Source organism: Gymnoscopelus braueri (genome assembly GCF_963280865.1).
Source record: "Gymnoscopelus braueri genome assembly, chromosome: 7".
Lineage (NCBI taxonomy): Eukaryota > Metazoa > Chordata > Actinopteri > Myctophiformes > Myctophidae > Gymnoscopelus > Gymnoscopelus braueri.
This window is the reverse complement of record NC_137608.1, coordinates 46,530,553-46,555,510: the sequence shown is the minus strand read 5'-3', so window position 1 is coordinate 46,555,510 and position 24,958 is coordinate 46,530,553. Positions and strand designations below refer to the sequence as shown.

The following is a 24,958-nucleotide window of genomic DNA, read 5'->3' as shown; positions in this document are numbered from 1 at the left end:
ACTTAGTCCCCTGGGTGCCACATGTGGCCCCTAGTGTGACTATTGTCATGGCAGACCCCTGAATAGTGTTGGTGCAAAGTTTGGTGCGGATTGGGGCAACGGTTTGCCTGTGGCCCCCGGGGGCTTCTGACGTGGTTGTGCAGGCATGGCCCCTAGTTTGACAATTGTCATGACAGACCCCTGAACAGTGTTCGTGCCAAGTATTTGCCTGGTGTGGCTATTCTCATGGCAGTCTCTTGAACGTTTGTGGCGTCTGCAGTTGACCCACCCTCTAGGCAATTTTAATATAGGATGAGAAAGTATAAATCTCTCTCTGAGAGAGAGAGAAAGAGAGAGAGAGGGTTCTGTCCATGTTTCTCAAGTAAATGTAGCTGCTGTCCATGGTTCTGAAGTAGCTATCGCTGCAGCTGCTGTCCATGGTTCTGAAATAACTGAGCTGCTGTCCATGGTTCTGAAATAACTGAGCTGCTGTCCATGGTTCTGAAGTAACTGAGCTGCTGTCCATGGTTCTGAAGTAACTGAGCTGCTGTCCATGGTTCTGAAATAACTGAGCTGCTGTCCATGGTTCTGAAATAACTGAGCTGCTGTCCATGGTTCTGAAGTAACTGAGCTGCTGTCCATGGTTCTGAAGTAACTGAGCTGCTGTCCATGGTTCTGAAGTAACTGAGCTGCTGTCCATGGTTCTGAAGTAACTGAGCTGCTGTCCATGGTTCTGAAATAGGGCCTGTGGCCTAGTTTGGTGCGGATCGAAGCAACGGTGCGCCTCTAAGTCCGGATGTTAAGTTTGTGACGTCCGCCGTCGACCCACCCTCTATAGCCAATTTGAATTTAGTATAATAAAAAGGAACGGTTTTGGACATGAGATTTTCACCCGACAGCGATGATATACAGTACTTAGTTGAACAGAGTCCCCTAGGACAGTGGTTCTGTGGGTCAGGACCCCATGGGGGGTCCCCACATGATTTTGGGGGCGTCCCGAGATGACAGTGAAGTGACAATTTAAAAACTTTTAAGACCTTTTTAATATAAAAAAAAAAGACTATTACTGCATCAAAAGTAATCGACAAACTATATGAAAACTGGTCAAACATTGGCCAAATTGTCAAATAATATAAGTAAGAGGCAAAGAGCAGATCTACAATCACTGCATATATAGGATGATCTTCTATTTTCACAATATTTATCTATATTGCTATATTGCTATCTTCACAATATTTATCTGTGGAACCGATTCAAACTAAATGTTATGCCTCAACTCCTACAATTCCAAGTGTTTGTCAGGGTGGGGGGTCGCAGCCTGAAAAGGTTTGGAACCACTGCCCTAGGACACTATACTACTAGCATTTCTGTACTCCAAATCTCTTTACTGAAAATCTAAAAGCTCACAACGTATTGCGTTGATTATTTTCTGCAAATGTTTCACCAGAATAGGAATGCAAGGATTCAAAGGGATAACCACACTATAGGTTTGTTTGTTTGTTTTTCATTACAAATATTCAAATTGACTAATGTGAGGGCCGGCGGACCACGCCCATGTCACTCTGACATAAACAAACCACGTCACTATGACAACATAACCATAAACAACCCACGGCCACGTCACTATGACTCATTGTGACATCATCATGATGAAGTCATGGCATCAGGTGCAAACAAATCAGTGAGCTCCTATACTGTATGGGCACAAAAGGGGGCATGCCCATATATGGGCATGTACTGATGACATCAGTGATCTCCATATATGGGCATAAAAGGGACAAGGACCGACAGATACTGATATCTCCATATATGGGCATAAAAGGGACAAGGACCGACAGATACTGATATCTCCATATATGGGCATAAAAGAGACACAGGTAGACAGACAGAAACAGACATCTCCACATATGGGCACAATGGGACACTTTGCACTGACAAAGCTCCCAACACAGGACTCAGACATTTCAGTCGGATCGGTGGTGCAATGTAGGTGTGAGGGCATCGTAGCGTCCCGAACCTCTCTACTTAATAATTCTGCAGAAGGTATTTTGTAAATACAAATGTATGCAACAGGACTGAAAAATGTATCAAGAGTTTCTTATTCAGAATGTCCTACAGTTGGCTTGTACCATTTTATTAATTAGATTATAAACTGTGCATGTGTGTACGTGCATGCGTGTGTGTGTGTGTGTGTGTGTGTGTGTGTGTGTGTGTGTGTGTGTGTGTGTGTGTGTGTGTGTGTGTGTGTGTGTGTGTGTGTGTGTTACTTGTGTGTTTTACCATGTTGTTTGACATTAAGTGGAAATTAATAGAATTCTAAAAGACACACGAGAAAAATCTGACGCTTATCATGGATTTTAACGTTGGTATAAGCTATTCTAAGATGTTCAAATATAGCAACATAACATTACTTGAATATGTAGAAAAAGAAGCAAGTCTCGTTTTGGTTTCAATCGAGCTCTTGACCACAATTCATAGATATAATACACCTCTCGCTTTACAAGCAATTATGCATTCATGCCAACACCACACACAATCACCTCTCCACCCCTTTAAATTTCAATCAGGCAGCTCATAGATCGATATCCATGAAATCAATATTTATTAGTTTTGGATTGACTAGGGTGTCAACTTAAACATATTGGATTGGCCAAGATATTGGAGTGCCAACTTAAACACCTCAGTATTTATGACATATTAAAAATACAAGCCTTTAAAAAGCCATCTATTGTTGCTGCTAGGACCGATGAATGCAGCTAATCCATACTGCTCATAGACAGGAGAGGAAGGAGAGGGAGAGAGAGAGCTTTGTCAGGATGAATGGTTGAAAACAGATGTATTGTATATAGACGCTTGAGTACAATATTCACAATCATTTTCCTTCTTTCACTAACACGCACAGATACGTACTGACTTTGTTTCCTGCCATCATACACAATTGTAACTCTCCCTCAATTGCTTTGACATCGATACTGCTGTCACAGGCACATGGATGTTTTTCACCTGCCTCCCTCTCCCTTACACACACACACACACACACACACACACACACACACACACACACACACACACACACACACACACACACACACACACACACACACACACACACACACACACACACACACACACACACACACACACACACACACACACACACACACTAGCGCACACATGCAAACCAAACATAAAACATCACACAATGAAGTACTTTTACAGAGTAAGACGGGATTCAAGTGTTGCATTGCAACTATTATTTTTGAAGGCCATTCAAGCAAAATAACCGACAACAAGATTGTATGACTCATAACTGCCAACGACAGCAATTGGCTCTTCTGCCATACATGCATTAACCCATTCATTCCGGGAACACATCAGTGTCATTTTAGATTGCTTTGGCTATTCAAAATAGCAGATCTGCTATTTTTTGAAAAATCGTGAAAATGTGTGCAAATCTTGAATATATATATATTTTTCTAAGCGAACATTTTTAACTCAAATTGAACCACTGATATAGAAACTAAAGTTCCCCCCCAAATTTATTTTTTTATAGGATTTAGAAGACATTTGTAGAATCCCCAGAAGCAAAGATTTGAGTTCAAAATGTTCTCTGTAAAAATATATATTTATTGAAAGCTTTGCACAAATCTTCAAAGATTTTTCAAAAATAGTAGATGTACAAGCTCATATGAGCTTGTAGATCTGCTATTTTTGAATAGCCAAAGTATAAAATAATGGTTAAAGTGGGTGAAATCTAAAATGACAGATGCTTTTCCCAGTCTTAATGGGTTAAGACTGTGCTGTGGCATTGTTTGTGATGTTTCTGTACTGTATGTTCAGGAGTGACAGTTTGTACGCTGTGGATGTGGATGTGACTACATGTTTTTACTGAAATACTTTCACCTCAATGACAATAGAGTACCGAAAGTTCTGACGTCACTCCCACTACGTGTGGGTAACGGAAGTATTTCTTCCGATTGAAAATCCCAGAGGAAAATCTTAGATTGCATCATACAAGCACTGTGTTCCAAAAATAAACAAATGAGCCCTGCGATTCTGTCAGGTATATATGACTCTGTGTCGTTTATGATATTGAGCGGCTGTGTTTGGAGAAAAATTGGGATAACTTGGGATAAATTAGTACTTTTCCACCGTCAGTTGATGCTTCATATCCGGGCTCATTTGTTTATTTTTGGAACAGTTACCATATTTTATACTAAAACTCAGGTGATCACAAGTGAGATTTGAGTAGATCGGATCATCACTGCATGTTGAGTGTACCTGAGTGTTGATGTTATGTTTTCTGTGCGCGTAATGATGTGGAAAAGATAGTGAAAAATGTTCCACCAACATTTAATTTGACTTTGAATTTCACACGAGCTGTGATGTGGGGGTCAACTTAAACTTTTTAGATAAACATGTCCCCAACAATTCTATCATTTTTCTTGATCAGTCTGAAACTTTTAAACATGAACAGCTGCTCTCCCTATTTTTTTTCAGAACAAGAATTGCAATTAAATGTAACAAAGGGTCTTTTGTTCTCACTAATCTCTTACCCGACCCCTATCTCAGAATTCATTGCATTTGAATACTTGGAGCACAAGGGGAGAAATAACTCCCCCTTTGTTTGCGCTGAAAGCAGAAAAACAGCAAATCCGTAAATAAAACAGAAGATTGCAGCCCAAAATCAAGAACTACATTGAGAGCAAATCCATTGCGTGAAAAACAAATGGATGAACAAATCAAAATGATAAGAAACAGCACACCACCGTGAAGGTAAAACAGAACAAAGTAAAATGTCACAGTAATCAAGTGAAGCATTTTTCAACAAAGCAATTGATATGGAGCAGTTATGTATTCATATTTTTTTTTATCAAGAACTCTTTCTGGATATATCACACATGCAAGAATGTCATAATATGCAACCTGGTCCCTAAAAGTCTGCAGGAGAATGATGTGAGCATGTCTATATATGTTCCCTCAGCCCTATGTTCCCTCAAGTGCTATAGTCCCTTTAGCCCTTTGTTCCCTTACTCAGCCCTGCCCTATGTTCCCTCACGTTCTACGTTCTCTTATATCCCTATGTTCCTAAACACGTTTGGGGTCGTGTTTTGCCGTTTGGGCCGGAACCTCAGTGCCCTCATGCTGATGCAGATCGTACCCCTTTTACTTACCATGATGACAGCAGTGGAATGCGGAATGTTCATTCCATGTGGAAACTAACAATGTGAAATTCCAGAAATTCCATAATTGATTCCAACCTGACTGTACGTAACTCGGTGAGGCACCATGGCACCGCTCGGTGAGAGCACCAGCTCGGCGTAACACCTCACTCGGGCGCGCCTCACAGGCACAAGGCTGCTTCTGTTGGCGCAATGTCAAGTCACTTTTCATCGAATCGAATCTGCAGCTCCGCACTCCTTTGGCGTCAACCACAGTGTGGAGGTCAAGCTTATTATAATGCTTGGTCAGAAAATATACGGCCCAAACATCACGGTGCGATGAGTAGGAATGATGGAAGAGCCAGCTCATGCTTTGGCTGAGAGAAGATGGGGCCTAATTTGGGATGGATAAAAAGTGAATGAGGGAACATAGGGCCGACCCCAGACTTGCCCTGCACATAGGGGGATTAGGTTTTCACCCGTCTTTCTGACTTTCTATTTTTTTTAAATCGGTCCTTCTGACGGGTCACTGACTTGCACAAATATGGAGTTTCATTTGGTCTGGTGGAGATACAGTATGCAGTCCACTGAGCGCATCTCTCTATTTATATTTATTATCTCCGCCTGGTTATGTTTTCACTCACGTCAGCATGTCTGTCTTGTCTGTCTGTCTGTCCGTGAGTCTGTCCATGAGTCTGTCTCGGGCAACACTGGACCGATCGGCATGAAACTTTGCACGCACAATCCCACTAGGCCAAAGAAGAATCTTTCAAAAATGCCTTATATTGTATAACAGGGCACTTCACATTTTGGCCAATATCGTCTTGAACTGTAGGTCACACAATACAAAAAACTAACAAAAAAACAGAAATCACAGCAGAAAGATGTTGACTTCACTGTGTCGCATCCTCATATTTGGGGCAGATTATCTACAGGTGTGTAAAACTTGAAGTCTGGAGGGAAGAGGCGCGTGGCGTGCGGGTAAATGAGCTGATACAACTGTTTGATGGTGATGTCTGCCACACCGACAATGTCTCCGATCTCTATTTGTGTCTTCTTCTCGGCCGAGGCCTGGGAGGCCATGTAGATGGCGGTCGCTGCGACAGAGATGGGGCTCTTGCCAGACAACAAGTCCAACTCCACAATCCGTCTACTGATGAAGATGGCAGCCATCTGCACCTGCTTCGACAGGCCCAAGTTGGTGCAGAAGCGTGACATGAAGTCTCCCGTGGTGATGAGGTCCACGCTGGTCTTCAGCGCCTTGACGATCAGTTTGAAGCACCGGCCGACCTCCTTCTTGGAGATCCGGGAGACGGCACAGATCTCTTTAAATGTCCTGGGAACTCCTTCCTGTCTGCAGGCAATGTAAAGGCAGGCTGAGGCGATGGCATCATTACTCCGCCCATTCAGGATCTTCTGCTCATAAACTTGTTTGAATAGACTATTTGTTCCGTCTATGATGTTGGTTGGCAGGTGGATGCGGTCTGCCATGGTAGTAATCTCTTTGAAGGCATTGAGCATGGCCCGGTTTGAGCTGCTCATGTAGCGACGGTTCTGATACTTGGAGTTTCCGAACTCGTCGAAGCTGGCCGCGCCCGTTCCCTTGCTGATAATGGTGGTTAGGTCACCCCCGTTGAGGAGTGGATTCTGTGGATATCCCACTCTGGACGGGTCTTTGGTGGCTTTCTCGTTGGTGAAGGTCCTCCACTCCGAGCCCACGTCGATTACGCGGTCACACACCACGAGGCCACACTGCGTGCATATCATGTCCCCCGCTCTGTAGTCCTCCACCAGCTGAGCATCAGGGTGGATGCGACACTGAACCTTGGCAAAAGCCAGAGCACCTTGTTGACGCCAGCCGCTTCTAGACTCCATGTCACTCTTTCTCTTTCTATTACTTTCTATTGCTTTCTGTATCTCTCTGAGTGTATGTTGGACAACTTTGGACAAATATGACAGAAACTGACATGTTCTGACCTTATAAAGGTTGAACAAAGCTGTTGCACCTGATGCTATGACGACGTCATTCTGATGTCACAGTTATCGGGTTTGCATAATGATGTCACAATGAGTCATAGTGACGTGGCCGTGCGTTGTTTATGGTTATGTTGTCATAGTGACGTGGCTGTGGTTTGTTTATGGTTATGCCAGAGTGACGCGGGCGTGGTCCGCCCGCTCGCTCGCGCGCCCGCCCGCCCATTAGCCAATCTTAATATAAGGATACTATATATAGGATACATAATTTGCTGTCCGGCAGAAACCAGCTAACTCCATTTTGATGCTTTTGCATCTTTTTCCATAAATCAGGGCCCTTGAATACCCTTTACGTCTGTGTGTTGGGAAAAAAAATATTGAACCAATGAAAAGCATTAAAAAGCGCTTCTGACAAAACCAACTAACTCCATTGGATCCTCAAACTGTCTTCTAAACCAGCTAACTCCACCGGAGTTAGCTGGTTTTGCTGACTCCAGGCTCCAGGCTCCACCCCCTTTTGACCTCCAACCTCATTGTGAGCATGGAGGTCCATTCAGCTGTTCTTATCAATGATGAACAAAACTCCACTTTTTTTCATTTCCTGAAAAATTTACATTTTGGAGTTAGCTGTTTTCTGCCGGACAGCAGAGATATAATAGGATATATAGGATACTAATAAATATTATATATTAGTATGTTACAGATAAAGTCCAGTGGGTCTTCAATGCTTTCAATTTGTGGGTGAATGTCACACTGACCATGAAGTCAGGACTCGTTATATTGAATAACACAATGTTCTATCGTTGAAATTTGTCCATGAGATGTCAGAAAGTCTCTCCATTAACTTGTGGGTCCTGACCTGCTGGTTTGATCAACATTGCACTGCAGATGACAGTGGAGCAAACTTTTGATTACAGTTCTGTATTGCCTTCCGTGTTGAACCGTGTCAAAGCAATGACACCAGCGAAGAGACTTCACAGCTCACAGCTAAAATACATGATAACTATTAACCCAACTTAGATTGATGTAACCCACACTGTAGTACACATTACCATTTTGTCATACATTATTACCGATTTTTGGGTCCAATGTCAATCCTGATTTTGGAAAGACCACCGATTTCCAATGTTTTGACTGATATACCGTATATAGTTTTAATCTTTTAATTTTTTTGTACAAAATCTGTAAATCAATTTGAATTTCGATTTGATTACAGTTTAACACTTAACTTATTTTTTTGGGCAGTGTAGCCGCCCCTATAAGTGGGGTTGGGACACCTCATTAGTATTAGTTTCCTGCACTGTGATTGGCCCACTTGGCCCACTTTCCTGTACTGTGATTGGCTGACTCTATTGGCTGACTCTATTCAGCACTGTGATTGGCTAGCGAGACACATGATGACATTAATAACCTATAAATAGGATTATGCACTTCCAAAAAGTGAGCTTCCATCACTATGATGACCACTGTGATGACCACACCGCCCACTTCACACTGGGTGTGATTTTTTACATTTATTTTTCATCCAACATTAACCCATTTTTTCACCCATTGCCAATGCCTAAGCTGTAATCCTGGGCGATACTCTCCCTCTGGCAGCCTGGGGAGAGCCCTGAACTGAGCTCATGCTTCCTTCAACGCATGAGGAGTGAGCAGGCCACTTCTTATCACCCGACAGGGGGGAGTTTCACCGGTAGGATGTAGTGCGTGGAAGGAACACATTATTCCAACCAGTTCCTTTCCATCAGGCGCCCCGGCGGCCAGGGGAGGCAGTATAGAGACCAGGATTACTGCATGTTTTTTTGTGAGGGTACCTACCCTATCGGGGACACGGGGATAACATGCAAACTCCACAGAGAAAGGCCCTTTCGCCAACCTCACCTAGGGTATGGGCACTGATGACGCGGAGGAGAGGACACGCCCCCAGGGGCCACAGCATCCCTCGAACCCAGGACCTTCTAGCTGTGAGGCAACAGCGCCACCATGCAATTATGAAAATTATATCGTGAGCAGGAAGACATTCTGTATATCCAAAGAGAGATTTGCATAATAACTTACATTAAATGTCTTAGCAAATACTTTGCTGATTGTCGGAATAAAAGACGTGTTTTGACAGTTTCTGCAGCACTGTTAAAAAAGGCTAATTTTCGGATTAAAGTCCAATGGCACGTCTCCATTAATTTCCTTGCCTGAGAAGGGCTATCTCTGTACGAACACCTCTCCCATGCAGACACAGAAACACATACACCTCTCTGCTACCACTGGAGTTGTGTTTATGTAGCGCATTAGAGCTGATACAAGTTTGGGTAAAAACGGACTGCTCTTTTTATCGTATTAGCGGCTAATTACTAACAACATGAGCATACACACACAAGTATTTATGCACGCACACCTCCACACACTCACTCAATTGTGTGTGCTGACATACAAGTGCATACTCGTGTTTCTTTCATTTGCGTGTGCAGATACACACAAATACACACCGCGCACACACACGCGCACACACGCCTGTTGTTTAATTGAACTTTCCCACTGATCCTCAGACAGTTTTTCCCCGCTCCTACTTCTACTTTTTTGTCTTAATCAGCAGAGAGGAAAGATGTGGAGGTGGTGTGGGAGGACGAGAGAGACAGAGAGATAGAGACAGAGATACATTACATTACAGTCATTTAGCAGACGCTTTTATCCAAATCGACTTACAATAAGTGCATTCAACATAGGTAGGGAACGAAACTACTAATCACCAGAAGTCCTAAGTGCATTTTCTGCTAAAACAAGCAACCAAGGGACAGGGACAGGGACAGGGACAGAGACAGAGACAGAGACAGAGACAGAGATAGAGACAGAGATAGAGATAGAGATAGAGAGAAATCAGGGTGAGGAAAGATGGAGAAAAGATGTTGGGAGCATCCCAAGCCTGCAGAGAATCAGTTACAGCAGCAACAGTTAACTGGAACTAGCTTGATCATGGCGTGACTCACGTAGACCATATAGATTCTATATGGTCTACGTGAGTCACACAACGATCAGACTTCCGGAACTTGCCACCACTCTCTCTTTACATCGATGTCGATGTGTGGTCTACTCTAGATCTAGAAATACCATGCAATATGGATCTTCTGATTGGTTTCCTGCAGTAGCTCTTTTTTATGTTGACATTAATAGCTGTGTGATGTGTTACAGTACCAATGATAGGCCTGCTAATTAAGGTTGTGTTCCATTCAGGTTCAATAGAGTCAGGGAGCTGATATTGTACATGTTGACTCACTGGAAACACTCTGCTATACTAAATGGAACAGAGCTATAATCAGTATCATTAACACCTGTGAAGGAAGTAACTGAGGAGATAATAAGAAGCGATAATCGAGGGTTTGCAAAAATGAAGAGAGAGATCATTCTCTTAAAGGATGGCCTTAACTGAATAGGTTAGTCTGGGAAACAGAAGGTCACCGATTCGCGTCTCGTATTTTATTGAATACTTTATTAACAGTTTGCAAAATAGTACAGAGGTACAATTATACATAATGCTAAAAGGATAACACAAAAAGTCCTAAGGGCTTGTTTTCGAGATATATGTTCAATATATGTGTCAAAGTGTCAAATCTCACTGTGAAAAACGATTCATTTTCCTGTTACTTCATCACAGTCTTCATCTTCTTCTAAAACTCATCATCTTTAACTTCAATCATCTGCTCAGTCATCTCCATCTGTGCTTGGACCCCGTTCCCGTGCCACATGTTTTAGTTTCTATTCTCTTAACTCGTTAATAACTTATTTTTTTATTGTATTAAATGTCCCTTTATTATGAGCTTCTGTTGCACTTTTTCTTAACGCTCTTTGAATTGCCTTCTGCCATGTTCAAATGTGCTGTACAAATACACTTGCCTTGCCTTACAAATGGTCCCTTACACGTATAACCCTTTACACCCTCAGTGTCAAAGGAACACTCTGGGATTCTACTGTGTGTACTTGTAAGGCCTATAGCTGCCACATTCTCCCGTGAAAGATTCTGTTTTCATAATCATACAGCTCCGCTGAGGCCTTGGGGAGCCGCACACAGCGAAGATGGAGAGAAAGCTATTATCAGCGCTGTTCAGCCTAAATGAGATTTTTGCTGTAACCATTTACCCTAAATGACTTTCCTGTAGTTCAATATAGAAAATGATCTGGGATTTCCAGCGTTGGATTAGGACATGTCTCAACAACAAGGAACGAATTTGATCGCAACACTGCTGGGACTGCTATTCTGTAAAGAAGTGAAGGGGGGGCGAGCAACAAACTTAAGCTTGATTCATAGTTTGTGGTGTGACATATCGTGCGGCGGAAATAGGCGATCTGCAAACTCACAACACCTTGTGTGTGTGACTGTGTGTGTGTGTGTGTGTGTGTGTGTGTGTGTGTGTGTGTGTGTGTGTGTGTGTGTGTGTGTGTGTGTGGGTGGGTGGGTGGGTGGGTGGGTGTGTGTGTGTGTGTGGGGCTTGGTTCTTGACACTTTAGAGTCAGACTACCAGAAGTCTCAGTCTTCTGCCAACGTCGTAAATATCGACTCATCTCCTAGCAGAGCGTGGACACAGTAATAACGTTTTAGCTAGTTAAAAGACACAAATTCATCTTGCATGTGTGTGTGTGTGCGTGTGTGTGCGTGCGTTTATGTGTGTGTGTGTGCGTGCGTGCGTGCGTGCGTGCGTGCGTGCGTGCGTGCGTGCGTGCGTGCGTGAGCGTGCGTGAGCGTGCGTGAGCGTGCGTGCGTGAGCGTGCGTGCGTGAGCGTGCGCGCCACACCGATTTATAAGCTAGTTACTGTAGTTGCCGTGCTCAAACCAGTGGACCAGGTGATTCATGGGTAATGTAGGCCAGGCTAATGACACGGATCGTGAGAGATGTGGACGTATGTAATGACATCCAGAACTTCTCTGGCCTCGCCTGCAAATGGAAAACTAACTCGTTATTAGTGGTCAGGGAAAAAAGGTCATCAATAAATAGAACTTACCATTTAAAATGTGTATTCACAGCTAAAACTTTCAAAGCTAAGAAACTGGAAGATAGATTTCATATCCACCCACAATCCTGCTCATGCTGACAGTATTATGCTGCTATGCTCATGCACCTTATTACTAATACCTCACATACATAATGTTGGGATGGATATGCTAAGTGTATTGTGTAAATATGTAGATATCTTGTTGTCTTTCTTTGATTCCTGCTTTTTTTTTCTTCCCTTCATTAGTATGACCTGTGAAGGAAGTAAGGCCTAATTTCTTTCCAATATGGCTGCTGTACTGTACATAGAGCCTATTGGGTGTTTGTCACCTCCCACACTCTGATTGCTCAATCATTAGACTCCTGCAACACACTCTCACCGAGTTGATCCATCAAACAAGCACGCACGCGCACACACACACACACACACACACACACACACACACACACACACACACACACACACACACACACACACACACACACACACACACACACACACACACACACACACACACACACACACACACACACACACACACACACACACACACACACACCTTGCTGTGTGCACTTTCTGTGTGCACATTCTGACCAGTGCTCTGTAGCAGAGAGCGGCAGCCTCGTTGAAGTGGAAGTAAGCGAGCCAATCAGAATTCTGTCTGTAATTTAAAATAAACAAAGCAGTTGCTCTTCCTCTGTGAGATTTGTGTGATATGTTTGATCTCTCAGGAGAGTCTGTGATCAGATGATCCTATGTTCAGGGAGACTTTGTGAAGAGCTAGGCGGGATGTCTGCTTACAAGTACCAGTACAAGTACTGGACACGAATTTTCCTCTTTAACCACTTAACCCTTAACCCCTATTTTATACGGTGTCGTACTCGTGTTGAGTGGTGAAAATAGCTGATCTACAAGCTCATAATGCTTACGTTTCTTCCTATAATGACATTGCCAAAATATAGGGACGGCAGGTTGAAAGTGGAAATTTAGCTCCACAGCGCATTTCACATGCACCACACGTGTGTGTGCACAGGACATCGTGTACAGTGAAGAGAGAGAGTGCACAACGCAAAAAAAAGACCCCAAATTGTAATTTCGAAAAACTCTCATTTGCGTTCACCACAGCATCTTTGTTTGTGTGGTTTCTAGAAGGACAGCACTAAGACACAAGTGCGTGCGTGCGTGCGTGCGTGTTGAGTTCCTATACTGTGTGCCTGCTATAGAAGCTCGGTGTGGAGCTCCGACAGCGCTACACTTCCATTGTGAAGCAGCGTGCTGATTGCAGCGCTGCATGAATGAAGCCATTGTGATCTGACTGTCATATCCCAAACACACACCCAGGGAGTGTGTGTGTGTGTGTGTGTGTGTGTGTGTGTGTGTGTGTGTGAGAGAGAGAGAGAAAGAGGGAGAAAGATAATAGCGACCTTGCTGTTCCTCACACATTGAAGGGTTAGTGTTTCTTGGTTGTTTCAATGTTACTAATGTGTCTATTGTAACCAATCAGTCGTGATAAAAAATTAACACCTAAAACGCTCAATAAGGTCTGTCTGATGAATCTGTTGTATATGAAAGCCTTACCGTTGGTGGAATACCAAGTGACCATTGTTTTAAACACACACAACACACACACACAACTAGGAAGACAGGGCCTCGCCGCAAAATCCGGAGTCTTCATGTAATGATTTGTACCCTCAGTGTTACAAATGGCTAAATCAACTCCAATGCAACCTGCACAAGGTGATTTTTTTTACAAATCATTTAAAAAATTGTCGTCAAAACCGTACTTAGTAATAATCAAATTGATTATTATTTGATAATCAGATACATAAATAAACAACACATAAATAAGTAAGATGAACACGGGATAAAAAATCGATTACAATGCAAGTCACGCGTTTCCTCTACAGCGTGCGCACACTATTATTCCGTACATTTTGCACTCAAATTGAAATTCCCCAGTTAATGTACAGTATATGAATATATAACAAGCTCATCTCATGACCCCCGTGATGACTCTCTTAGACAGAAGAACTGTTACGATATGCTCTCTCTCTCACACACACAAACTCTCTCAGAAAGACATTACTTTATATTATTTCTCTTGCTTTAACCCATTAAGACCTGGAACTGTGTCATTTTTAGATTTGAGCTAAAAAGCATTATTTTACACTTTGGGCTATTCAAAAATAGCAGATCTACAAGCTCATAGCGCGGCACCGAGTGCCGCGCTACGAGCTTGTAGATCTGCTATTTTTGAAAAATCGTGAAAATGTGTGCAAATCTTTGAATATATATATTTTTAAAGCGAACATTTTTAACTCAAATCTTTGCCTCTGGGGGTCCCTGGAACAAAATATTTTGATACTGTTGAGATTTAGGAGACATGTAGAATCGGCTTCAGGTCTCAATGGGTTAAATATAACCCCATGTTGTTTCAACCCAACCACTGTCTGCTGCCCGCCTCCGCTAATAAGGCCATTAATATTCATATACATGTCAGAGACGAGATGGGGAGACACACAAGAAAACGCACACACACACACACGCACACACACACAGACGACTCGCAGCAATGAGAAATCAGTCGGCTGCTCAAACATAATTACTTGACGGCTGCCTCCCATCTACGATGACACTTGGATACGCGTGTTATTTCTCTTTATCATTTTTGCTCCCTATCTGTTCCCGTTACTGTGTGTTCACTTTCTTCTTTCTTCTTAGACTTTCTCCATGACTACCCCTCCTCTCTCCGTATCTTCCATTCCATTTCTCCATCTTTATCTCCCTCCCTCCCCGCTATCATGTTTGAAAAGCCAGCGTGACGGACATCCCTGTCAATCTGATGCGATTCAGCCAGGCCTTTATCGATAAGCTTTTCAACAGCCCCACTTACCATTTACACCGTGACCGTTTAAAACTGAATGCTTATCGAGAACGGAGTGACTCACTCAACTGTGTGTAAAGCCTGATCTATGACTTGCTGTACAATGGTGTTGCCATGGGCGATGTTTGGCGCGTGACACCACTCCACGCAACAAAGTATAATGAAGCCTTGAACGCGAGCTCTAGCGTCCGTATATTCTGGGTATGGCATAATAGGCGAACATTCCGCGAAAATAGGCGAACATTTGATGAAAATAGACTATTTACAGGCTCACAACGCGTTGCGATTTGTTGTAGAGGGAAGAAAGGAGGAGGCCAAGTACAGACCCCTGGGGGATGCCTGTCAAGAAGAAGACCGGCTATTTTCAGCATGTAACCGAAAGTTTAAATTCAGCCATTACGACGCCATCAAGGCACCGCCAAAATACATTATAGTCGACTAAATCAACTGTAGATTTAGTCGACTAAAACTAGACAAAAACTAAAACATTTCCGATGACTAAAACTAAATGGAATTTTATTCAAAAGGCTATGACTAAAACTAAGTCCAAATCAACACTGCTACAAGCAAGGTAGACAATGAACTGGAATCCACAGGGGGAAGAGAAAAAAAGTGGGGAGGCCTAAACAGACCTGGAGAAAATCAGTCGAGACAACCGTCAACCGATCTGAAGTGGGCCCAGCTGAAGGAACCTGGCCAAAGCAGAGTCCATTGGCGGTGGTGCTATTGCGTGTCTGTGTGTCACACACACACACATACCAATCTCCTCTTGTCTCAACATGGTGACTATTTACCCTCTCAGATTGGAAACCCCTGTCAGCATCAGGCATATAGGAGGATTGTACACTGTAAGATCCTGAGTGTCAATTCAACCGTTTGTGAGACAGATCGTGTACAAATGGAACCATTATGGACCCTTACGGATACATTTGGTGTGTGTGTGTGTGTGTGTGTGTGTGTGTGTGTGTGTGTGTGTGTGTGTGTGTGTGTGTGTGTGTGTGTGTGTGTGTGTGTGTGTGTGTACACAGCGTGTATAAGCACAGAAAGAGAGGGAGAGAGAGAGAGAGAGAGAGATTGAGGGGTGTTTCCATTCTGAATCCATGACAAATATTTTACGTCCATAATGAAATGCTTACTGACAGATGCAAATTGGCCTCAGATGGAAATGGTGAAATCATGTGAGAGGAAACAATCTCGTGTGTGGTTCTGTAATGGTTCACTGGTCATAGAAATAGGGAAAACGTTAACCATAGGGAATACATAAACAGTTTTTTTTTTTTATTATTATTATTGTCACCCCCTGCAGTTAGTTAAATGAACTGCCACCGTTGGTCTGTGATGAGCGTGAAAGCAGTGTGACACAGAGCGTGAAAAATGCTCCTGCTCGCTCCGGGTGGCGCAGTGGTAAAGTGCCCGCCCACCTGCAGCGGAGGTTGTGGGTTCGAATCCACCGTGGTACATCCGCCTTTGTCGAGCATATACAGTACGAACAAAATTGGCCTGTCTTCAGGGGAGGGACACTACATGGGCTGAGGCGGCACCTGTCAGCAGGGAGTGTTGGGCGGGAGGTGTAGGACGAAGGCTCTATGTCCACCCGTTGGGAGCTCCTCACTGGCAGGCGAGTCAGTAGGGTACAACAGCAGTGACAACACACAAATGTGTGTGGGGAGTAATTCAAGGGATTCTAGGCAACATTAAGCCTAAATTTTAAAAATATTTATATATATTGCATTTTTTCCCCTCTATCAGCCACTATATAATGATGCTGGGGTGTTTTCCTGCATTGAAACACAGTCCTCTTTCTGAAATCCGTATTTTCCCTACTATTTATGTTTGTCCGGGACGTAAATGCACGCATGCGCATGTGCGCGTCCGTGTCCGTGTGAACTGTTCGAGTGAAACCGAATGGAACCGAGTGCAGCCGACAAAAATGGAACGAGCCGCCATTGTTTTCTGTGGGCAGTTTAAACTTTTTACTTTCGGTTTTAAAACGCTCTCAAACTTCTTTTTTGAGGCACGGAATTCACTTTTAAGATATTGTTTGTATAGAATTTAGTTGTTTAACTTCATATATGTGGTCAATTTATCATGACAGAGCCTATTTAAGAGAACCGGCAGGGGCGGGCAGTGACACGCATTGTATCCAAATAAAGCAACCTATTTTCAGCATGACCCGTTTAGAAGTCCCCCCTGCGTCACCCCCTGGTGGTCGGGGAAACGAACTGCTGATGAGCAGTTCGTATCTCTGAACTTGCCTACAATCTCTTTAATTGGCAAAAACTACTAAATTGGGGAGGGGAAAAAAGATAAAAGGTCCTGTAAGGGTCATAGGTCAGTGTAGCTAATGAAAACAAATCCATCAAGGTGTAAAACAAGCGGCACTCCAAAATAAAGTAAGCGCGGCTCAGCGCCTCACATCAGTTAGACATTTTTTTTATTCTTCCAGCTATGCTGCCGCGTTTTGTCGTGTAGCCTTCATCAGAGTGAGTTGACGGTCAGTGTACTGTGTAGCTGCTCAGTAAAATCCTCAGTGTTCATTTAATGTTTACGTTCATTGTTTGCAGTCACAATGATGAAATATACAGACAAAAAAACGAATTACAAGTATTCAAAATGCGCAGGAGAGGTATGACACCCTATTGGGCCTATACGAAGACCTCCCCTGGAAAAAGAGAAACAAGAACAAAATGACAAGTCATATTCTACCAGGCGCTGTGTGTGTGTGTGTGTGTGTGTGTGTGTGTGTGTGTGTGTGTGTGTGTGTGTGTGTGTGTGTGTGTGTGTGTGTGTGTGTGTGTGTGTGTGTGTGTGTGTGTGTGTGTGTGTGTGTGTGTGTGTTTTCATAGACCTGATTGCTTGTTTTTCGGATTGCTTGTTTTTCTCGCCAAACCTGGCAACACTGAATATGCGACGCTGAACGTTAATGTTCTTTATATAAGTGGTGGCAACATTTTTAGACACCACACGGGTCTTCCCAACAATAGCGAAGATTAAAGTCAGGGTGAACATGGCCAAATAATAACAGCCAAATAATAGCCAAACTAGGTCTAATGAAGCACGCTAGCATTTAACTCTGTTGCCTGAGGCCAGCATTGTCTGCAACTGTTGCAGTCACAGTGTTGAAGGAGGGGAGCGGAGGGCGGTTACTGCGGAGAACGGGCCGTCTCCCCATTGGCTTAAAGGACAGGCAAAAAGGGGAAGTGTCCCCATTGGCTTTAAAGGAGTGAAGGACAGCCAGGATAGCCAATGATTGAAAACATGTCGAACACGATGCAAATTTGGAACATGATGCAAATTTTTAGGATGACGATTAGGTCTGACTGTTTGTAGACTCAGGCGCTCTTCGAGCACCTGGTAAAAATAAACATAATCACATAAATGTTTATACATGTCAAACATTTTCTAAAATAGCTGATGTGCAAGCTCACAACATTGTGCACTGCGCTTTGCGCCCCGTCACGTTTCGAGCTTGTGGATCTGCTACTTTTGATGCTTCTGTGTGACTATGTAGTATGATCAAGTAAGGCGTTAATTTACGAAAAAACACAAAAGGTTATAATATGGATATAAGAGGTTTCTGCCCGACAACAACGATATATTCGTCATGCGACACCATCATAATAAGTGTAGAATAGGGCTTAAGTGGTTAGATACCAACAGGAAATTTCACAGATCGAAAGCAGAGATTATAAAGTAAAACAAAATCATGTTTTTTCATCTATGTTTACGTGTGATTTTTGGCTTAAAACTAGATCCGTCACACTTTCTAAATTAGTTCCTGTACTGTGTAAGTGCATTAATCACTGGCTTATACAACTTGAAATCAAGATGAGTGTTGCTGTGTGCTTGTCAACGCTGGAGTGGTGGAGACCTCCGCCTCCAGACCAAACATATACTCTTGGCTGTATACGTGTCTCTAACTGTCTCTCTAACTGTCTCTCTAACTGTCTCTCTCTCTCTCTCTCTCTCTCTCTCTCTCTCTCTCTCTCTCTCTCTCTCTCTCTCTCTCTCTCTCTCTCTCTCTCTCTCTCTCTCTCTCTCTCTCTCTCTCTCTCTCTCTCTCTCTCTCTCTCTCTCTCTCTCTCTCTCTCTCTCTCTCTCTCTCTCTCTCTCTCTCTCTCTCTCTCTCTCTCTCTCTCTCTCAGCTTGCCACCGTCTAAATGAAAAGAAAAATTAACTAAACTCAAGTGATTTAAAAAAAGAGTAAGCATTGCAGCCGATCACTAATAACACCTCCAAACTCCATGAACTTTAGAGGCATCCAGAATGTCTTGAAATTATAGTTGTGTTTAAGGGATTCAGCGGTTTAAAATGGCAGGTTTGTTGGTCTCATAGGTCTGGATCAGAGCCCACTTCAAAATCTCAAAAAGCGTTCACAGCCCACCCATCTGGTCAGATGGGTGGGCCGTGTGCATTACTGTGCACATACTATATAAATGCACCATTTACCAAAGAAACAGCTTTTAAAGAAAAAATAGCATGACTTTTTTTTTATATTAAAATGATATTTTTAGTCTTCATTTACTGTTTTGCTTAATTATTTACTTGCAATATCCTCACGGCCCACCACGAAACCCATCCTCAACCTGTATTATTATGTAGTATGCTTTGAGACATAATGTACTCATTGAAACAAAGAGCGCTATACTGTTGGCACTTTGGTAGCAACGGGTCAATTGAAGAACAGCCAGTGCTCAGTGAACTGTGCTAAATGGGGTGTTCATTCCTCTGCCTTCATTCCCAGAGATCACTTCCTTAATACTTTGGATGCCAGACCTCCAAATTAGCTTTCAGAGAGAGAGAGAGAGAGAGAGAGCGAGAGAGATAGAGAGAAAAACAGAGAGAGAGAGGAGAGAGGATTGGAGAATTTCCTCGGGGCTAAATGGGTCTAAGGTGAGATCAAGAGAAATGAGAGATTTTAAGCTCTTGGACGGGGAGGCCAGACGAGGGAGACGGGAGACGGCAAGACAGAGCAGGAGAGAAGCAGAGAAAAGTGAAACAGAGTTTAGGTATTTCCTTTGGGGTGAGGGCTGTCTCAGAGAGGAGTCTAAAGATTGTATATCTTCTCTCTGTGGATATTTATCATTCCCCTGCCGAATGCGCATTCTCAGCCAATTCCGCTTTATCAAGCCAGGGAGACAGACACGATAAGACACGGGGAGACAGGCAGAGAAAGAGACAAGGAGAGAGAGAGGAGGGGATGAGAGAGTGAGGTGAAGAGACATTGGGACAGAGAAAGAGGGGTTGAGTTGAAATAGACACAAGAGAACTGGCAGTTTCCTTTGGGACAAATTCTTACTTTGCCCCAGAGACACATTTTCATTTTAAAGGCACATCTTCAAGCCGCTCTGAGAACAATTGGAGCGGTTGGATTTTTCATGGCTTCTATAATCGCGTGGGCCCGAGGGCCCGCTCTTGTGGGTTCCATTTTGCATCTGTTCCCCAATATGGGTTTGTGGGCAATACAATGTTTTTTATTAATTAAATTCAAATCAAGCTGGCACAGCTTGCACTGACGAGCCAGGTCCATAGTCTTTTTAGCCACGTTAACCATGGCGTCCCAATTTTGGGCATGTCATTATAGGTGAAAATGTAAAAGGAATGTATTTGCCACCCTCTAGTTTTTAATGAAAAGGTGTAGTTGGTAGAGTTCTCTATTCTCCTGTATGAGCCTAGTTAGTTCCTGGTGGTTATTACTGAGCACATGCAGTTGCGACGGACGACATTGAACATGACCTGGACCTGCAATTAAAAAAAGTTATAGATTTTGTTTAGTTTTTCATCTTTAAGTCCTGTGTGGCTACAGCATTTAGTTTTTTTAAAGTTAAAATAAGTTATAATTAGGAATAGTGACAAGATATTGACTAGAAAGGTACGCTCAGTAGATCGCATAATATCTCTGCCAGAGAATTTTGCGTTATCAATATGTCTGTCATACAGACATGCAAATGTGGACTTTGACACGGCTTCATATTTGAGCAAGAATGATCACAAAATGTGAAAATATTCAACGCCCCCAATACGATCACAAAATGGGTGTTCGAGGATTGACTTACTTGACCTATACTGGCATCGTGCAAAATACATTTTATGCTGATCGGCCCTGTAGTTCAGAAGATTAATACGCATGCACGCGCACATACACACACACACACACACACACACACACACACACACACACACACACACACACACACACACACACACACACACACACACACACACACACACACACACACACACACACACACACACACACACACACACACACACACACACAAAACATAATCGCCCCCCTCCCTTCAGCATGGCAGGGATAATTAAAATGTTATTTGACACAAAAAATAGATTTCACAGCAGCAAATGATTTGACCACATAAGATGAAAATTGAGAAAAGCCGTGACTACAGTATGTGTAGAGATGGAGCAGGCTGCCAGAGGAGGAGAGACTCTGCTCCTGGTGTGACACAAATAGAAGTACTTCATCATCTCATTGCCCTAAATACCAAGGTATCAGAGACAAATCAAAATATACAAAAACAAACATTCGGAAACCCCCAAACTCCCATATTTCACGTAGGTGCAAATGTAGAGTGACAAATACTTCAACAACATTGGGACTAAATTATTATTATTATAATTATTTCTTTTTCATCAGTCAACGTGACTGTACATTAGTTATTTGATTAATTATTTGTGATGATGAATATTTCAATATTAAGGCCATGCAGAGGTACAGTATATAATTGTTTTATCAATTTCATTAATATTCACTCACAGTATGTATAATTTGCAGAGGTTGTTTCTACATAAATGTCCAAGCTCTGATACAAGCACGCACGCTCGCTCGCACACAAAACCCAGCTGGCAAAGGGTTATTTACAGCTCTCATGATCAAGAGCTGATGTCTGAAACAACAGGATCACTGTTGGGAGACACACACATGTGCGCGCGCACACACCCACCCCCCCCCCCCCCCCCCCCCCTTGGCATGAAAAAGTTTGAGAACCATTGTACTAGACGACCTCTCTACCCACCAGGCACACGGCCGCCCACTAACAGGCTGTGTGCATCACTGAAGCTAACTTCCGGTTGCTACTTCCAGCGGGCATAATGTCCGGTTTTGGTTCACCTTCCCATAGCAGGCACATATGGCACCTCCCTACTGCTCCACATTCTGTCTCTCTCTCTGTCAATCACACCATCAGGGGGTAGCGCAGCTCATTTAAGACTCTAATTCACAATTACATGGACAGGGGCTTAGACTGACCCTGTGGACGGACGCACGCACGCACGCACGCACACACACACACACACACACACACACACACACACACACACACACACACACACACACACACACACACACACACACACACACACACACACACACACACACACACACACACACACACACACACACACACACACACACACACACACACACACACACACACACACACACACACCCCCCCCCCCCCTCAGTAGTTCTCCCCAGTGTGATTGTTATAGCAAAAGGTTAATTTGAGTGTAAGGAGCCCAAGGCGGTGGCCGGGAACAAGAGAGAGGGAGAGAGAGAGAGAAACACAGACAGGAAGAGAAAGAAGACAAAGAGAGAGAGAGAGAGAGAGAGAGAGAGAGAGAGAGAGAGAGAGAGAGAGAGAGAGAGAGAGAGAAAGAGAGAGAGCGAGAGAGAGAGAGCAACAAGGGAGAGAAGGGAGAGAAGGAGAGAGAGAGAGAGAGAGAGAGGGCTGAGTGGCTCTTGGAAGCGATATTTAATTAGCCTTGGGTGACTAGTTGACTTGTGAGGAAAAGGCCACTCCACACACTGCTCTCCTCCTGTCAAGTAGCCTGTTAGGAAGACTCTCTACTGAGACAGCTGGCAGGGAGAGAGGGAGGGGGAGAGAGAGATAGAGGGACAGAGAGAGTGTGGGAGAGAGGGACAGAGAGAGTGTGGGAGAGAGGGAGTGTGGGAGAGAGGGAGAGAGAGAAGACAAAGAAACAGAAGGAAGAGGAGGCAAAAATCCTCAAGTTTTCATTAACTCTGAAGAGCGTGGAGGGTCCATTTGGTTAGGCCTACACATTTTGTGCACACACTGAGGATTTTAGCCATAGAGGTAGGGGAGGGAGAAGACAAAAAGGTGAATGGGGAAGAGGGGAATAATGGAAGTGAGAGAGGGAAAAGGGCCAAAGGTTTGAGGAGAGAGAGAAGGGTGCGGTGGTGGATCATGAGAGGATGAAAGGATCTGCTGGGACACAAAATGATCTAACATCTTCCTGTTCCTTCATGTCTAGACTCTTCTGTTGACCCACTTTCCTGTCTGTCTGTCTGTCTGTCTGTCTGTCTGTCTGTCTGTCACTCACCAAAAATAGAGGCTCGACAAGCTCCCAACTTGTCACAATGAGGCGCGTCGTGAATCTGTAGACTGGCTACTTTCAGCAAGCGACACAATTGTACCCCAGCACACTATAGTCACGGCTATGTCGTTACCACAGCAACCAATGCACATAGGTGTACAATGTCTGAATACACAAATCCGTGATCAGATTTCAGGCAAATAACAGTGTGGACACCTAAAGATCTTAAGAAACACATCTGATTTGTCTGATGATGTCCGAACAAAGCTTTATAAAGGCTGTCTGTCTGTGTCTTTCTTTTACCATGTCTGTCTGTCTGTTAATCGTCTCTCTGCACTCTCACTCTGTGTCTGACTTCCTCTTCTCTGTTTTTCTCAAGCAAACGTTCATACAGTATACTGTAGGGCAGTGCTGACGCACACATGCTGTGCCATGAGACAAGTCCAGGTGTGCCTTGGTATTTTGAAGCAAGGCAACCACACATTACTGAAATATACAACCATACAAAAAGTTCTGAATGATCAGTATTATGTGGGCACGCATTTCTTAATACGGAGGTGAATACTATAACCTTACTTTATTTTTCTACCACTGTAAGCATGGCGTGTCTATCTTGGGAATGTCGTTAAAGGCAAAATGTTTACATTTTATTTATTTATCTTTTCACAAATGTTGTAAATAGCCAATCTAAACAACATGTCGCATTGGGACATGGTGTGAGATTATAGATTTGTGAAAGTATATGAAAAGGGTCTTACAGTGAGTTAAACTTTGTATTAGGTATTTGTAAATGAAAATAAAAGAGTGATAAAATGTTATAGAGGCTATTTTCCACAGATACTGTATGAACACAGGTGTGCCTTGAGATTTTGACTAGTCTAGCCCTTATTGGAAAACTACTGCTGTAGAACATACAGTAAGTCTCGGGTCATCAGCCGTACACATGAGGGAGATTGGTAATAACTAAATTGGGGAGAATATGGGGTATTTGTGCATGGATTATTGTTGTGACTACACATTAATAGTGTACATCCTTTTAGTTTTGTCTGTGTGCAAATAAGTTCTCTGCCTGAATTGTCTCTCTGTGTGTGTGTGTGTGTGTGTGTGTGTGTGTGTGTGTGTGTGTGTGTGTGTGTGTGTGTGTGTGTGTGTGTGTGTGTGTGTGTGGTGGGCAGATGGCAGAGCAGATGATGATTATGGTGGTATTAAATTGGCATTGGGTTGGCGAGTGCTGCTTTAATCACAAAGCGTAGCGTGCGCACACACACACACGTCCAGTATAACACATGCATTAACGTATATAGGCAGACACGTGTCTACTCAAGTATGCACACGCACACGCACACACACACACACACACACACACACACACACACACACACACACACACACACACACACACACACACACACACACACACACACGTTCAAATTCCTACTGTTATACCTACAGTATGTTTACACTACAATCTATGGCTGCTTGCTTCTAAACATCATATTTTCTTTGCCGATTCATCTGTTGATTATTTTCTCGATTATTCTATACTATACTCGAGTTAGTTGTTTGGTGAGGTCTATAAAATGTCAGATAATGGTGAAAATTGTCGATCAGTCTTTCCCAA

At 43.3% G+C, this 24,958-nt stretch overlaps 1 protein-coding gene across 1 annotated transcript; it reads right to left on the bottom strand.

The window, feature by feature from the left end:
- Positions 1–6,050: 6,050 nt before the first annotated feature.
- On the bottom strand, positions 6,051–7,016 carry LOC308089071 (transcription initiation factor IIB-like; the record flags this gene model as incomplete). The annotated part of the gene is made up of 1 exon (XM_080433644.1): positions 6,051–7,016. One exon carries the CDS (start codon positions 7,014–7,016, stop codon positions 6,051–6,053), a length of 966 nt encoding a protein of 321 aa, XP_080289770.1.
- Positions 7,017–24,958: the final 17,942 nt, after the last annotated feature.